This window comes from Cariama cristata, unplaced genomic scaffold, assembly GCF_000690535.1.
Source record: "Cariama cristata isolate BGI_N322 unplaced genomic scaffold, ASM69053v1 scaffold36919, whole genome shotgun sequence".
Lineage (NCBI taxonomy): Eukaryota > Metazoa > Chordata > Aves > Cariamiformes > Cariamidae > Cariama > Cariama cristata.
In genome coordinates, this window is record NW_009638100.1 from 8,787 (window position 1) to 26,731 (window position 17,945).

The 17,945-nt window shown below is 37.0% G+C and overlaps 1 protein-coding gene across 1 annotated transcript; it reads right to left on the reverse strand.

Annotated features, from left to right (window-relative positions):
* Window positions 1–1,310: 1,310 nt before the first annotated feature.
* On the reverse strand, window positions 1,311–17,563 carry DPY19L4 (dpy-19-like 4 (C. elegans)). The gene is made up of 10 exons (XM_009708591.1): window positions 17,542–17,563; window positions 17,141–17,222; window positions 15,136–15,294; window positions 13,319–13,438; window positions 12,087–12,207; window positions 10,536–10,592; window positions 7,844–7,926; window positions 5,919–6,051; window positions 4,763–4,921; window positions 1,311–1,570 (listed from the first exon to the last, which is right to left on the reverse strand). Exons 1-10 carry the CDS (start codon window positions 17,561–17,563, stop codon window positions 1,406–1,408), a joined length of 1,101 nt encoding a protein of 366 aa, XP_009706893.1. The 3' UTR covers window positions 1,311–1,405.
* Between the last annotated feature and the right edge of the window lie 382 nt (window positions 17,564–17,945).

A 17,945-nucleotide genomic window follows, 5' to 3' on the forward strand; every position in this document is an offset into this window, starting at 1 on the left:
CTGGTCTCTGGGCCAAGTGTTACATGAATCTGTAACTGCAGGTAACTCCTAACAGGCGAACAACCTCTTCCAAAACTTACTTCCTAGCTTTTTGTCCAGCTACACCTACATAAGCAAAGCTACCGTTACCTTTTATTGGATTTTCCATTTGCAACACCAGGATTAGGACCAGAGTCAGAATTAAAAGCATCATTCATTCTCTTGAAAGTATATCAGCCAGCAACAAACAGGATGAACGGATAATTTGTTAAGAAAAATAGTTGTAGAGGCAAAGGGAGTCATATAAGGAAGACAAATTTTAGAGGGAACCAAGATTGCAGAGTACTTTCCCAAATTTTCAAAGATCTTGGTGTAGTTGCATAACTGATATAAAAATAGCTATGAACAACTGTACCATCATTTATTAATGGTGGTGATTATAGCATTTTAAATTACAGTTATGGCACTATCTTAATGTAACTATCACATAGTAAGTTGAACGAAATTAATATCACCCATCCCTCCCCATATACACACACATATATACCAGCACGCACACACAGGGGGTGAAACAGAAGTGCACAAGTCTCAGTAGCAAACCTAGCTGTCCTGCTACACTTGTCTAAAAACAAGTATGGCATACTGTTGTATACTGGCCCATTCTGGTGGCTGCTAAGACACAGATATGCATACACACATACACATTTAAGCATGGAAAAATCCTGAAGGCAAGTTCTTTCCAAACTGAAGATCTGACCTTGTCAACTCCTACTGCTAGGTCTAAGTCCAAGCACTTCCACCAACATGTCTCTAGCAATGTAGAGATCAGTGCCTTAAGCTATGAAAGTGTTGTTTAAATAAAATCTTCCTTAGTTGATTTATACAAACACTATAGTTATACAAAAGATGTATGAATGTGTGTTTGATAAACATAGAAATGTTTACAGTGGAAGACAGGAAGAATTAAAACAACAAAAACCCAAAAAACCCACACACTTACTTAAAAAGATTCAGGATACCGATTGCTTTCTTGCTAGAAAATAAAAGCTATATGACTTAAACGAGCTCTTTAAATATTTTTTCTGCAATTACTGAAGTCTACCCATATCAGCCCTCTAACACTAAAGTTAGAAATCTCATTTACATGAAGATTAAGATGATTTATAATGGGAGGAAGAACACAAAACATGGAAGACTGTCACACTTTGTAGACACTGTAAAATTGACAAATTTTCGTGTTTCCTTCAAGGATGGTATCTGTGTCTGTTGATCTCGAGTTCAAAGAATTCCAGTTTGGTAAAATAAAGTTGTCAACACGTGGTATGTGCACACATGTGTCTGCAAAAATAACTTCCTTTGTCAAAAGGAACTTTTCCAGCTGAATTTCATTCATGATCAATCTTCAGAAAGAAGCTTGCCTGCTTTTTCATGACTGGAAGGATATCACAGTGTTGATTTTATATACAAAGTAAGACCTGTTCCAGTATACCCGAGTAAAATAATTCACATATGGAGAATAGTTCATTTTGATTTCATGACAAAATCGTCCATATTTTGAGTAGGCGTAGCTGTCGCCTTCCTCACAAACCACCTGTTAGAAAAGAAGACGATCTAATTAAAATACTGAAGTGGTTACAGAATGTAATTCTGTACATTTAATTTACTTCTGTATTCTGTAAATTTCATTTACAATAGACATTTAAATTTCCATACTGTATGATTCCAGTAAGCTGAAAACATATTCCCCTATAATTTGTTTAACCATCTAAAACAGCCTTTGTGAGTTAATACCTTTGTCAGGATAGCAGACGTTAAAGCCAGTGTACTTTATTCACACAATAAAGAACAACGACAGTGGAAATTATCCATATGTCCTATTTACCCAGTACTTTAAACCTGACCTGCACATAGCATACCATCCATGTAGGGAAGGAAATTCTCAATTACCCTTTCCAGGTCAAGTAAGTTTGACATACCTAATAAAAAGAGTGAAGACATACACACATGTATCGCCGTATAAATTCCAACCAATTGACTTGGATGCAAATTGCCTGTGCGTTTTATCATCTACTATCTGATATCCTTGAAGAAATCCCTTTGCGACTCCTTCTGATGGCATAAATTTACACGGGTTTAAAAAAAGGTGGCAGGACAAATTAATGGAGAAAAATCTATCAGTGGCTACCAAACACAAAGATATTTCCCCTGAGCTACAGTCCTTCAGCAACAGACTGCTGGAAAACACCTGTCTTGCCCTATCAATAATCATATGCTCACAGTCAGTGTCAGAAACAAGATACCAGACTAGGACTACAGGACATAGTCTAAGCTAGAAAGTAATACTTACCTTCTTAACCACAGCAATTTGGAAAACACATCCATAGACCTGTCAACAGCATAACAGCCTGTCCACTGCCTCCCTCACTTTGGGAATAAGTAAATGCTGCAGTCTCCAACTATATATGCACCAGCTTCCACCAGTTTGGAAAGTCTTGATAGTCTTTCAATATGACTTAAGACAATTTTTGTTAGCCAGCAGACTGAGAGTTTTGTTTCAAAGCTTCTTGGGCCAACACACTGTATCAACTTTCAGGAACAAACTATGTCAATTTTCTGAAAAAAAATACTTTATTCCTGTTGGCCATTCCAGTATTTCTTCTACAACTACCATTGTTAGCATTCAGCCCAGTATGGACTCAGCCACAGACAGGATGCACAAGTGATATTCATTACTACCCAACCAATCCTCTTCTAAAATACTGAACACTCAGTTGTCTACATTTAAATGTATATACCAGTTGTTTTGTTACAGATTTAGATTACAGACGTTCAGCAGAACAGATTTTAACTGAAACGCTCATCATGAACCTTCTTTTCCCCTTCTTAATCTCTCCACTATAAATAGGATAACCCTCGTCACTTTGACAATCCTAATTACACAAAAATAGTAAATGGCTGTTTTTGTATATTGACAGTGCTGTGTGTGGCATTTATCAGACAGGCTTCTTGCATTGGATATTGTCTTTTGATGTTTTTTCCCCCTTCGATTGAAATTATTATTGCAAGCAACAACTGCTCTGAAAAGTACTGGGAAGCGTTCCTTAGGACGAACTGCTGAATAACTGGGTGTTGGGAATTAAAGGAGGAAGAAACTCATTCTGATACATTAATCAAGCAAAAACTTAAAAACCTGACAGTAAAACTGTGTGGCTGAAGTTAGGATGACATCAGGATTACGTGCGAAAGAGAAGGATGCAGGAAGTATGGAGATGAGAGATGCAGGGGTATGAGCGAATGGAATCCTGAAATTGTGATTAATTGTTCCAGCTGACATCCTAAGTGTGAAGAGGGAACAGGAACTTACTCATGCAAAAACAGATCTCAGAAGAAACTGAGAGACAACATGTGCTGATTATCAATGATGGAGGTTATTCATACACACACACTTTGTTATGGTACACCATACTGGCTACAACACAGAATAATCATGGCATACGTGATTTTAGCAGCAAGGCAAAGAAAGAAAAAGGACAGATTTCACCAATGGTAAGGAAGTTAATAGAAAAACAGAAACAATATCCTCCATGGATAAACTGGCCAGAAAACCTACCAGTGAAACTGACACTAGTGGTAGATTCCTGGGGAAATTAAAGAGTAATCCCCACAAAACATATCACCCCTAAAATTACTTCCCCAAATGAAAGAAACTACAGAAATTAAATGCTTGCATTACAAGTTCTTTTGAAATGTGTATCATCGAAAGTAGAGCTTATAAAATACGTAACATAGATGAACAGCTTGGATTTTTCCCCAAGAATGGAATATAAGACTATATACAAAAAACATGTATCCTCCTCATTTACGACAAATAAAAAAAAGCATTCAAACCAAGAATTAACTTGGTATAGTTAATACAGTCAAACAGATGCTGCAGTTCTTTTTCTTAGCAAGGAAACTACCTAAATGAAGCTAACCTGTGATTGCTTAGAAGTAACTGGTGACTCCCTCTCTCCTGTTGACCTGAGAATGAGCAACAAAACCCTAAGCAAGTTTAGGGCCACTCCTGCCTTATAAAGACAAAACTTTTGCTGGATTCTCAGGAAACAAATGAACAAGTGGTAATGAGATCACTTTATAAACCCCACCTCATTCCCTACTTCAGCAGCAAGAGCAGCACTATTGGCATTCGTAACAGCCACAGCACGGCAATGACTGAAGTAACACTCATGGATATCTTCCTAACTCTCCAGTTTATTCAACCAATCTTTCTACCAGCTGTGGCTTAAGCTGTTTATTGGGGTGCTAACCTATCTGCAAGACCGATCCAACAGACTTGTAACCTCATCAGCACCAAACAGGCTGTACCAAATTGAATGGCAGGCTGGTCCTCATCCCAGGCAGAGTTTTAGAAGAACTGTTTATCCATTTTAAAATTTCACCGTTAAAGGTAGTAAAGAATGCCCTCTGAGGCATGGCTTTACTGCTTTTGTAATAACCTCTTCAGGTGTTACAGCCTTAAACACTTACATATAGTTAAATGGTATTTAATGATTGGCAGAAAAGCAGCACAGCTAGATACTAATGTATTATGAGGGATTAGGGCAGTTATAGAATAGTATGGAGTAAGACTACAGGTGTATAAGAAACAGGCAAACCAAAACTTTATTGATCACTTTTTAAATGTATGAGTCTTGAGAGAAATAAGATCAGCATTATAAGAAGATTTCTTTTTAAATGAATTATTTATGCACTCAAACATTCATTTTTTTTTACTGTTACTTACATGACCATTAGCAATATCCAATAGATCTTTAACTCTACATCCTCTTACAGGTCCCACTTCATTGCAAATTGAATCTTCAATAACCAGAAAATTGGCTTTGTAAGATGTAAGTATCTTATAAATATCCTCTGCTGACCTCTTTGAATAGATCTGATAAATCTAGAAATTAAGAAAACATGTTCATGCAATGCAAAAATCAGTGATAAATTAAGTACGGGGGGCGGGGGGGAGGGGGCGACTTATCTGCATAACAAATTATGTGTACACACCAAGCTATAAAATGCTTGGTTTTGAAATCTCCAAAACAGGTAAGGTAATGGCCAGCTGAATGGGAAGTATTTGTCTCTGCTGATAGCAAGTTCTCATCTTACACATTTCAGGTGGCCTGAAAGGTCTTCAGAAATAATATTTTTATATTTTTTTCCATCCAGTGTGAAGAACTGACAGTCTACTTGATACTCCCTTCCCTGTTTGCTGGACTCCTATGTTCTCCTTCCTTCCAATATATTTGGTTATTTTTTCTCATTACATTTGGGTAAGACAGTTCCTGTGAGATGCTTTCCAAGTCAAATATCTTGCTAGACATTTCCTTTTGCCTACTGTAATCCTGGACTGTTCAAATACAGACTGAGAAGTAATGCAGAACAGCAATTTTTATTTCTATGCTAGGCAGTCACTGGCCAAGTCCGTTCTGCTTTGTGACTTTCTTCCTGACAAAATACGCAAATAAAAATTGCTCACAATCACTCAGAAATGACAGCCTGCCTAAAACTCAATATGGTCACATGGCTCAGTAAGGAATCTTGTTCCTGAGCTTCTAGATTATGTATTGGTTATCTTTCTATCTTGTTATCTTTCTTTACAAGACGTCACGCTCTTTTCTCACCTTAGCCTTTGGAGAAAAGGCAGTATTTGGAATGCCACTCACATGTAGGGGGAGTGGTACCAAACAAATAATTTGCACTGCCAGGTGGCCTGGGCAGCACAGAAGAGCAATGCAAACACGTGTCGTGAGGAATGTTACAAAGTCATCTTCTTCAGAGCATTAATATTTACAGTACTCCCACACATGTCAATCAGGCACTTCAGTCTTACATGATGGAACAGTCTATAAATCACTGGTAATACACACACATTTATGGTGTTGGATACTCACATTTTCATTTCTTTTTAGAAGATCATCATCATTATATAAAGGCAAACTTGAGACCATCCAACCAGTACAAAGCTTAATCGCACCCATTAACTGCGGGCTGCCTGCAAACACAGCAGCTACAGGAGCCTGTCGTCTGCAAAAGCAACATCAACATACACATCTGAGTACAGGATCCATTTCTCAAAACAATGTTTTTAATTTTATACACTGTATGAATCTTGTAAGTGCTACACTATGAATTGGAAGTACATGAAGACACCATTGGGGGTCTAATTACAATTGGTGCTAATGCTGCAGTGGCAGTAGTCTCCTTGCCAGGAAACACTCAGACCTGCGGCAATATGAAGTTTGCAAGGAAGGCTTCCTGCTGGGGCAAGGGCTGATGGCTCTTCTCCTCCCCTCCTTGCAATCCACGGAGCACCATTCAGAGGGGTCCTGGAATGGATCAAACTACTGCTTTTCCGAACGGTTGATGACTTGTGACAAAACAAGCTTGAGAGGGAGGGTAGGTAGAAGGAGAAACAACACGATGTTATCTTGTAAGGGAAAGATTTGTGATTATTTTCATTTGATTTCTAGGACAATGTATTTCATCATGTATGAGTAAATAGTGTCATGATACATAATAATGTCTACAGTAATTATGTTTCTGGGTTTGGTTTCATCTTTTGCCTATTCACACTCCTGTATTAGTGAAAGAAAACAGTCATTGTCACACTTTATTACAGACTTTTGGTAACTTTTCCTGCAGAGAAAGTTTAAAATAAATTCATATTATCAGAGAGATAATTTTAAGAAAATATACTGTAATAATGACATTCAATTAAATTCCATTATGGATATCTAAGTGTATCATTAAGAAAAAAAAATATCTTTATTTTCATTAAAAATATGAACAGCTGCTACAAATAAGGGTAGTCAAATTGCTCTTAGCTGAGTGAATCTCAATGCAATTCATCGTGATTAATTATGTACTTGAAATGTAATGTATGCAGACTAATGTAAAAGCCATTAGGTACTTGGCATTATTCCACTTGCTGTCTTGAAGAGCTACAGCAGTGACAAACAACATACACTACTATTAACAGAAAGAAGAAACTGGCTGGAACACCATAATTATCAGCCTTGTCTTTTCTGAAGATGAACAGGTTGACATTAAAGACTACATAAATACAGAAAATAATGTTCTACAAAAATACAGTTAAAGGTAAGTTATCTGAACACAGGGGATCTAATTTTCAGAGAAGTGCAGCTCCTAATGACATAGTTCAAAGTTAGATTGAATGAGGCTAGAATCCAGTTCTGAAACTTTTGATGAGAAGAAAAATACATCTGAGAAAATAACTTGACTCGGTATTAGCTATGTATATGGCTCAGTACGAACTATATAACATAACTCAGTATTTGCTATGCCCTGCCTAGCCAGACAGATAAGAACCCTTCCTGCCTTCTGGTCAAAGGGGAAGTTTGAATCGTACATGTTACACTGTGTGTATCTTGACTGAAGTCTCTAAATCCTCACATTCAGACATTTCATTTTACTGGCTCATGCACACAAAAATTTTGGTATTTCTGCCCCCCGTTGGCATTACAACCAACATGAATCCTCTAATCTACTAAAAAGTTAATGTGCGAAGAACCAAGTACTAAGGTGTCCACCTTTATTTGGAAATTAGGTCTAGTAATTGCATTAAACATGATTTGCTTACATGTTTCAGGATCTTCTCCTCTTGTAATCAATGATAAATTCCTGTTTCTCTCAATAGGAATAATACCAAACTTAAAATACACATATCTCCTCCCATACATCATGAACTGACTTAGCAAGGGAAAACTCAGACTAATAGAGGTAGCTCGACAAAATGCCAAGATAAAAATACCCTGATACAAAGCAGTAAAATAGAAGTGTAGGACTTCATACTTACTTTATCCATGTCATAAGTTCTACTGTATCAGGATCATAGAATTCTTGTAGTTCTGAAAGCTCTGTCATTATCCTAGGGAAAAACTGATGGAAACACATTTTTGGTTACTTACAGTTCAAAAAAACCCAAACTATAGAGCATTCATTATATTAGGGCCTTAAGTAACAAAACAGAAATGGATTTCATCCAAGTTTTCCCTTCTGATTGGTATTTTTGTTTGAATATTTTGCAAAACACAGTTTATACTTACCTGACAGCAGGAGACCTTCTTCAAAATAAGTATGTTAAACACAAGTTCTCATGTCTCTCTATTTTATTAGAATACTTACAACAAAAAATAATTTTAAAACCCACAAAAACACCTATGCAGTAACAATTTTCATCAACTTTAACTGGCCTTAAATGCATCAAGACCATAGTTCAGGTTTTCATATGCAAATGCATATAAATAAGGGCATTGAACCAAGAAGGTGATAAATCTCTCATGGTAAACCTGCTTGACCAGGAGGGGTTGGGCTGTTGTGACTCGATGGAAAGGTGAGAGGAAAGGAGAAATTTCCTAGAAGAGCATTATGTGGGTAATCTGCCCTGGACTTTCCTCTGACCTTGACTTCAATTACTGCATTGAAGGAAAGTACATTGTATTGTATGAAGTAGGATATCTCAGTTTATGCTCTTCAAAAACATTTTGGTGGAAAGGTTACAGGAAAGGAGAAATTTCCTAGAAGAGAGAAAATGTGGGTAATCTGCCCTGGACTTTCCTCTGACCTTGACTTCAATTACTGCATTGAAGGAAAGTACATTGTATTGTATGAAGTAGGATATCTCAGTTTATGCTCTTCAAAAACATTTTGGGAAAATGAGGGTTTCTGGAAGTCAGACAGAATGCCAACATCTTCAGACCAGCCCAGATTGCAAGCCCTGCACCACGGCATCCCTATCCTGTCAGGTTTGAGGGGTGAAGGAACAACAGGTCCTTTATTAAGATGACAGATTTTGTCAGTCCTTGAGCCATTTTGAGTGTTTATCTGAAGGTGGCATGGCTGGAAGCTGGCCAGCCTTGAGGGGCTGGAGCATGTTCATGCTGTTGGAAATGCTAAGTGAAAGCTAACTGGATGCCAGCTCTTTTTGAAAAGGATAAAGTTTACAGGTTATGCCAGACTAAAGAGGCAACTTACTTTGGGACAGCCACAGTGGACAGACAGTTGGAAGTGGGAGCCTGCTTTTAACTGAGGAGTTTCAACTCCTGTTACCTGGACAATTCAGCTGTTGAATGACAGCAATCTACAACCAGACATGTTAGGGTAGCACAAGAACAGCTGCCATATGTTCATATCAGGGCTGAAAGCTGTAGCAATGCTGTTATACACATACCTGAATCGTCCCCAGAGCAACACACAGACAGAAAGAAGAACTACTACAGCCACCCCAAGGACAAGCAGCTTCACTTCTCAATCAGAGCCCTCAGAAAAATCTAGTTAGATGGGGGACTATGCCAGACTGAGTCAGAAGGCAGCCAAGCAGAAAGATGCTGAGCTGTGCCCTCAGCCATTTATAGCCACAGTAACAAATCAAGAGCTTCAAGGCATTTGCACTGTCTCATTATTATTAACCAAAGTTCCCAAGCTCAGAGATGAGCTATGAACCTGGAGAGCAAACTGTTCACCACTGCTTAAAAGCAAAATCTGGATCTGCAATGGATGAAGCCCTCTAGAGTCCAAACCCCCACACTGCTTTTGTTAAAAAATAATCTGAAAAAGAACTATTTGCTCAACTAAACTACTTTCCTCTATTGTAACAGATTTTGTAACTCTCTTGAGCAACAGTAGCTTTTTTTCAAGAGAATATCTATTGCTCTAGCAGAAATGTGTAAAGAGTCAGTTACATTGCAACCAAAATTTCTATTATAAGATAGATGTTACAAAATCTGCTAAAATACTGTTGGTCAAGAGTGACTTTTATATCTGAATTCTTATAAAACTATTCAAACTAACTATTTTGAAGCTATGTCAGTATAGCAGAGGGTTACATTCTATGGGATATTTCATGTATTTTTTGCACTTACCGAAATATAAAAAATAACTTCCAAATACTCTTCTCTCCAATCTGTCTGTGACGTGCAATAAAGAACTAAGTATTTATTTTAAACAAGGAAACATCTGTAGCTTTTCTTCCCTGTATTGTAGGATATACCTAACTCTACATAGTGCTCTGCATGAAGGATTTAACTCCATTATAATGTGATAGGAGCTTTTCAAACAGATTATTTGCGCAAGGCCTCTCTTAATTTTACTTCCATCTAACCTCACTCCCTCTCACTAAACCCATGATTGGAGCAACACAATTTTCAATATCCTGAGTTTTTATCTGGCAGTATTTTCTCTGTTGAGTCAGTTTATATATCCAAAGCATAATAGCTGAACATAATAAAGTCTTACTTTAAATTTAAACACTTCTTAATTACAATAAGTGATCGTTAACAAATTAAATTGTCAAATACCTCATACTGAAAAATGTAAACAGTTCTGTTTAAAAAAAAAAAAAACAAACACCAAAAGATATTTTCAGTGGATGAAAGCTTTTATTTCATCATATATACTTCATTTCACCAAGTATATTTCATTATATTTGTTCATCATTTTGACTCATGTGCCTGCACACAAAACAAAAAACACAAAGGTACTTTTCTTACCTCTTTCCACAAGCTGAATCCAATTATTGTCGGAACTGCCATACTCAGAATAAGAGCCTGGAAAATACATGTTAGAAGAAATGGATTACGCACCATTCTCTGTTCTCCAACCTTGGACCATCTGTTGAATCTGCTCATAGAGTAGGCTACATTTATACCTGAAACCTTAGAGTGACAGCAGGTAAAACTTTGTGGTTTTCTACTGGGTAAAAAACTCTCCGCAAACAAGAATTTGCCTAATTTACCGTGGAAGAACTTATTTCACCCACAATAACTTTACCATCAATATTACGGATGGTTAATTACTACTCAAATAACAATGATGCAACGTGCATATGACGTAGGGAACAGAAGAAAAGTAAACACCTAGCATACAAACGCAATGAGATAATCTGAGAAAGGAAAAAAAAGAAGTATTAAACAAGCATTTCAAACATCTGATCTTGTTGATGCTTTAGTTCAGAGTTACAATATTGATATGCAAAACCCAGAAACCCGTTCTTCAGCACATTATCGTTCTGGCTGATATATTTTTTGCTTTGCAAAAAGAAGAAAATAGCTCGCATGGTACAGAAAACATTTGGTAAGGAATGCACAGAAGGCATTCTGTTGATAATAAGCTATTAACACATCTACTGTGTTAATAGTAAAAAAGCAGGTCTATATAGCAGAAAGCCTGAAGTATATAAAAGAATGTGTTTACCACGTACACGAACACATTGTTACTCCTTGATTGGAAGAACACTGTCAATGTTTCTGATGTAACAGTGTATGGCATTTTCACAAGTGAAATAGTGAATCTCTATTTAAGTATAAAATATTTATTCCTACAAGCCTCTTGAAATTAAGGTAAGTAATATCCTATCCTTATTTTATTAGTAAAACAAATGCACAAAGCTCCTAAAAATTTCACAAAGCAACTCTCAGTATATTAAGAATAAAACTAGGGTTGGAAGTTAGGAAGTTGTTTGCACTGTAGCACAAGCTCATCTTCAATTGCAACACTTCTCTATAATCGCCACAGATGAACAAATCTTACGCAAAGTAATTCCACTTACCATTTCTTATGAAGCAGCTTTATGACCTGCAATTAAATACACCCAACTACCACATTTTTAGCCCCATTTCCCAGTGAGACAAAGATTGTATCAATGCTTGCCTGCATGACTACTTTTTCTCCTGCACCCCTCCCAAAATGCACATGACCTTCTTGGCCTATCTCAACTAAATATGACAGAGAGCTTGAGCTCTCAAAGATTTGATAAAAGAAATGAAACAGATGAGTGAAAGAGAGAGAGAGAGGAAGGCAGCTCTGCTTCTTATGAGGAAAGACTGTAGTGAGAAAACAACTTTATCACCAGCTACCAGAGAACTCGTGAAAACTTGATAGTAAGAACGAAAGACACAGAAAAAGCAGACTATATGAGATCCACTGCTCACAGAACTACATGTTCTTTTAACGGGTTCTTCTATAGGCCTTAGCTAATTGTTGTTTGAAAAGTTCTACGCTTGCCAGCTGTAATTCCCAAAACATTGGCAAAAGCAGCTCACCAGCAATATCGGGTGCACAGCTTTCAGTCGAAGCCACTTGAAAAGTGTCATCCAAAGTTCGGGAGAGCACACACCAAATGCAGCAAGCATGCAAACATAAGGTGTCCATAGATATTTCATTCTGAAAAACATTGCAATAACTTAGTTGGTACTCTGTGCGTGCCTCTGTATTCAAGCTATTTATAAAAACATTCAGATTTTTTTCATGTCAAACAGAGACTGGATGTTCAAGCAATCCGAGATCAAATTTGATGGCACTGAAGGGAAAACCAAGGAAACCTCTAGCAGAAGAGCAGGCACCTGATTATCTGATGCAAGATGGAGGAGCAAGATCCAAGGTAAAAGAAGACAAAATCCTTCACAGATTTCAGGGGAAGATGAAAGAAAAACAAAGACTTTAAAATCACTCAGCTGTTGTGGTTTTCCAGCCAAGGAAGGATAAAAAGCAGCTATTCAACAAAAAACCTGTACAGACACTGTAGTATAAGGGACTTCCTGAAGAAAGGAAAGGAAAATATTTAATAAACAATTTACGATTTGCTGGTATTATGTGCCTCTCAAAGATAAGACTAGTCAAGTTAAAACAACTACATGGTGACACAACGGTCTGCTCACTTTAAGAATCTGTGAATATTCAGATTTCAGGACAATGAGCATAATACAAACACAAGTCTGCCACCTTCAAGCTGATTTAGCTGGGAGCCAAGATCAGAACGTCTTCCAAACATTAGCTTCTGTAGCTTTAAGGACTAACACAATACCTTTGAAAATAGTTTTGCTACTGCTTTAACATGTCAAGCAAAGGTATACATCATGCTAGCCTAGACAAAAGAAGATGGACAAGAAATCTTCCACATCCCAATATTCCAGAACATACACTGTTTATCAAAACACTACACAAGATCTTGCTGGAATACAATATTAAAAGAATTATAGCACAGTTCTACACTTAAATACCATAAAGAAAGTGATTAAAATTTTCTTCAATTAATGTCTTGGATTTTGGCTGCATTAAAGCTTGGAAAACATGTTAAAGAGACCAAGCACAATTCATCATATACCTGTATCCAATTTATAGTCAAAATGGTCTTTGCTCTCTCCCTTACTACCTAGGACCACTATATGCCAAATACATCTCTGAAAAGGGGTGAATTTCAAAGGGATGAAAGCTATATCATGTCCAGTTAGGAACTCTGTTGCTTTCAAAAGAGATACATCAAAATCAGACTTACCCTTCCAAACACATCGCTAGACAACCAAGTAAAATTGTGTGAATTACATGATAAACTATTTCTGGTCTCTCTCCAATTCGACCATCCTCAAGTTTAACTGTCTCTTTCAGTGGTTCACCACTGCAGTTGGAGAAAATGAGACATCACTTAATTCAGACATTATCTCAGGCAAAGGTGCCAATAAAAATACCTTTATGACTGGTAATTCAGCAGTACACTGAGATCATTCTGTATCACATCATACAATATTGTTGCACTACTTATTTGTTTTCTGTACTTCATCAATGATCTATCAGTACCCGCTGTCCCTTTAGACTGTAACCCCTCTGGAGCAACGGCTGTTGAATTAATACAATGGGATCACTGCCTATTACCATAAATCCTATTTTGAAGTAATTCAGCACCAAGAAACAGTCTAATTTAAGAGCATGCACACTCCACAAATATTTAGATGAAGCATGCTTTACATGCATTCTAACTAAATTTCTTCATATCATTAGCTTGGTGAAGAATTATGGAATCTGTAGGATGATAATTGTGTATGGAATGCGTATACCATTTTATGACAAGGCAAGATAACAAAAACAGGTTTTAGTCACATTATTATAAATTCTAGTAATATACCATAAATAAAAATCATAACCAAAATCTTACAAAAATGTTTTTCTACAAAAGAGAATGCAAGGCACACAATAGATAACATTTTATTCTACCATGATGTGAATTCATGTTACAATTTTATAATAAGCTTCCTCTTGACAAATGGAAAAATATTTGAGATTATTAACTGCTTCAAAATTAAAAAAAAATGAGGGGGGAGAAGGTTTATTTTAAGCTTTTCTTTAAAAAACTGTTGAGACATACTAGAGTCACTGCTTATTACAAAGTAATTTCAACCACTAGCAAAAAATCAAAGTTTCTTTCACTGTTTGAATATACTATTTTTTGTGTGTTTGAATATACACATCCAACCTGACAAACATTTTCATTTATAGCAGTATAGTCCTTATCTATTAGAAGTTTTGGTCCTTGAAAAAAATCTATTGATTTTGGCTGCAGACAAGTGAGAAATTTGCCCTAATACCTGAGCAGTTACACCATTCATCTTCTACTAGGAAAAGATAATTTCCTAGCCATTGAGTTTCCAAGACAAGTTACACAAGGATCTACAGTGTTGCTATTCTTAGTCCGTAAACAGGCAGCTCCACTACCCCTTCTCCCAAGGGAACTGTGAATCACTGTGAAACTAAAAATAATTGAGTCAGTTTTACTTCAGCTCTGTTCTGAGCTGCAAAGGCTGATGGACCTTATCACAGTAAACAAGAGGTTTTTTTAAAAAAAAAAAAAAGCAGAGTGAAGCATTAGAAATCTGAAATCCTCTCAACTCCACCCACCTAATCCTTCACAGTACGTAAACTTAGGAAAAAAACCCACCACCAGCAAACCCAAAACAGAGAAACAAATTCTCTAGCAACAATCAGATAACTTTGCTATTGGAAGAAGAAAACAGATAAAATGTCTTTCTCCCTTGCAATGGGAAGAGACATAAACATATCACAAAACATTAGCCAGAGCTCTGCAGGAATTGCACCTATGGGGAAACAAACCAAGGACAATCCCCTGTCCTAACTGGAGGGATGCTCAAGAAGCTCCTGACTAAAGGATTTTCTTAAGGAGCCTCTGGTGGGCCTTTCCACTGGTGTTCACACCCTGGCAAGCTCAAATTTTGGAGCAACAAACATGACGACCATTCACGTAGACATCCATGAACCTCTTATTTTTAACTTCTTATTTTTCAGTATAAATAAATTACTTACCAAATTCTCCTAAAAATGACCTGAGTCACAGAAAAAAGGCAGATAATTAATACTAAAATATAGAAAGGCAACAGTGATGACTGTGTTAGTCGCAAAAAAAAGTCTTGGGAGGGTGCCTGAAGAGATTCTTGACAGAGGAGCCAGTTCATTGTAAAATTCCTAGTAAGGCAAAAACATTCCATTAAAAACAGTAACAATACCCCACAGATTAGAAAACAAAACAAAACAAAAAAAATCCAGCACACAATCAATCACAGTTTAATTATTCACATCACAGGAAACTACGTGACATTCGTCTTTGAAAAGTTATCTTTTTATCATCTGAAACCGCCTTTTAAGTGCTCTTTAGAGTAACTGTCAAAAGCTTATCTTCCAAAAAAGAATCTGTGACCTGAAGAGACCAGACTACAACTCTTTCATATCATAAAAACTCAACCTCCCATGTAACTCCATTATGGGGACCACAAAGCACTTTGTTGTCACAGTGGATTAAGATTTTAGAGATATTGATGCAAGAAGGTATGCTTGTCCTCATTCCAAACACCGAGATGAAGGAGGGAAAGTGGTCATCTGAGATCACAAACAAGCTTGAGGCACTGCCAAGAATAGAATCTTTAATGCTGAAATTCTAGTTCTGTAGCCGAACCCCCTCAATCGTTCCTCTTTCTCAATTAACGAGCAGAAAGATTATATACTCTGCCAAGAAGCACTATCAATGTGTATTCTCAACTGGAATTGGTGCAGCATGTGATGCCATGAATACATTCTTGTCTTACTTTGTTTTGCTTTCCTCCCTCTTTTCTTTTTCTTTTTCTTTTCCCCCAAGGGAAGACTAGAGAACTGAACCACTTTCAATTAGACAGAATCAGTTTAAAGATTAACAGCTAGGCACATCCAAACTGGCCTTAAAAGGCAGATCTTGAAGCTCTTGTGCTGCAAACCGTAATTCCAATCCACAGTTACACAATTTTCTAGGCATAGTTGCACCTAGTTTGTCTCAACCACCAGCTTCATTGCAGACTTTGACAGCCTGGAAAATAACATGTAGCAAGTCCCCAGGGGGGAGAAAAAAAAATAAATCCATAATACCTGGTAGCTGAATAAACCAAAATGCTGACCAGCAGTCCTTTCTTTTCTTGCAAAAGACTTAAGAATGTGCAAGTATGTGTGTTAAACAATGGATCTTAGTCAACGTCATTACATGTCCAAAAATTTCCCAACAATTTCAACTGTGTGCAATGTCACTTTCCACTTCTTCCCCTGAAAGGCTGTGAAGTAGTTTTGTAAGAGAGATGCAGTTCCCAAGAGAGAGTCTCAATTCCTGCACAGAACTGCAAGTCTTGGCTTGGGTCCAGGAGGTGTCTCGGTCCTTACCATACACCATTTGAAGTCTTCCAGAAAATCTGTAGCCATGACATCTTCTTCTTGTAGACCAACATTCAACTCTTTTACAGATGCAAACAGTTTTTCTTAGCATGACAACAATTCCCTCTGACTTTAAGTTGTGCCTTGTCCTAATTTCTTCCAACATACATGTTTTTTGCAGGGGTGCTACTCTTACGAAACTAAAAATAAAACCCCACAACCTAACTCTGTTTTGAGATAGTATCAATAGTTCATGACTCTTTTCAGAGCCCTTTCTTTCCCAGGTTATAAAAAGTTAGTACCACCACCTTTACCCTAATATCTTTGCTTTCCATTCTTATTAAAAATGCTAGGCAGGGTACAGAAAGTTTTTGCTCTTCAACATCAAAAGAACATGAAAATCTATTAAATGATTTCACCTCAAGGCATGAAAAATATTGAGGTTCCTCAGAAACCTCAAAATCCTAAGCAAATTCTGTATCTGCATCTTCCTTTAATTCAGCCTTAAAACCAGGCGACAAATAGAAACCATTTCCCTAACTCCTCTATAAATTCTCACAAGCCACTGAAATTTTAGACTTCTCAGAGCACTTTCAGAAGTCTGGATATCTTAGAAACTGTAAAGAGTTTAAAAACTTACTTAGTTGTGTTTAAGCCAAGTTTTACTTCAATGAACTTCAGCAAATGCTCACTTTCTTTATAAGGAACAAATACCTGAAAATTAATTTAGCAGAGAAAAATCTTATCAAGTGCTAGAAGTAGTTTTCACATAGTCACTTCATTCAGATTACAAAATGGCAGGGTACAATCAACTATTCAAGATTTAGTTAAAACTAACAAATTGGATCAAGTGTGCCAATTAAGGTACAGTATAGTATCGTAAACCTTCAATAAATCTATCTTCAGGGTTTCCTTAGGAAAATAATTTCCTTCATTTTATTCATGTACCCCAAGAGGAGGGCAATTGAAAAGCTGTCAATAGGTTGCCAGAAGACAACTGAGCGGTGTAAAAAGGACCATGAAAAACAGACATAGACTTACCTCCCAGCAAGTCAAAGAGCATTGCGTTTGGCTCCACTAAACAATAGGACTGCAGCCTAGCAAAAGTTATGAGCATTTGTAATCTTCACATAAATTGTTTGAGCAGCCAAAAGTTCTGTGTACTGTCTATATAATTTAACTCACGTATTTCAAGGTTAGGTTTTATTTTCCTGGAGATACAGCAAGGCTAGCCAGTCTGAATGGCACAAGAAAACAATAAGATGTGAGCATTCTCTCAAGCTTTTTAGGGTTCACTGCCTCCGTTATTTTTAAGTCAACGCTGTTAATTAATACAACCAGAGTGAGTTTGAGACATAGAGGAAAAGCACAATAAATTATGTAAAAGACTAGAGCCAGAAAGAGGGAGTTGCTAATTTGTTCCTCAGGGTTCAGTGTTGGGGCCA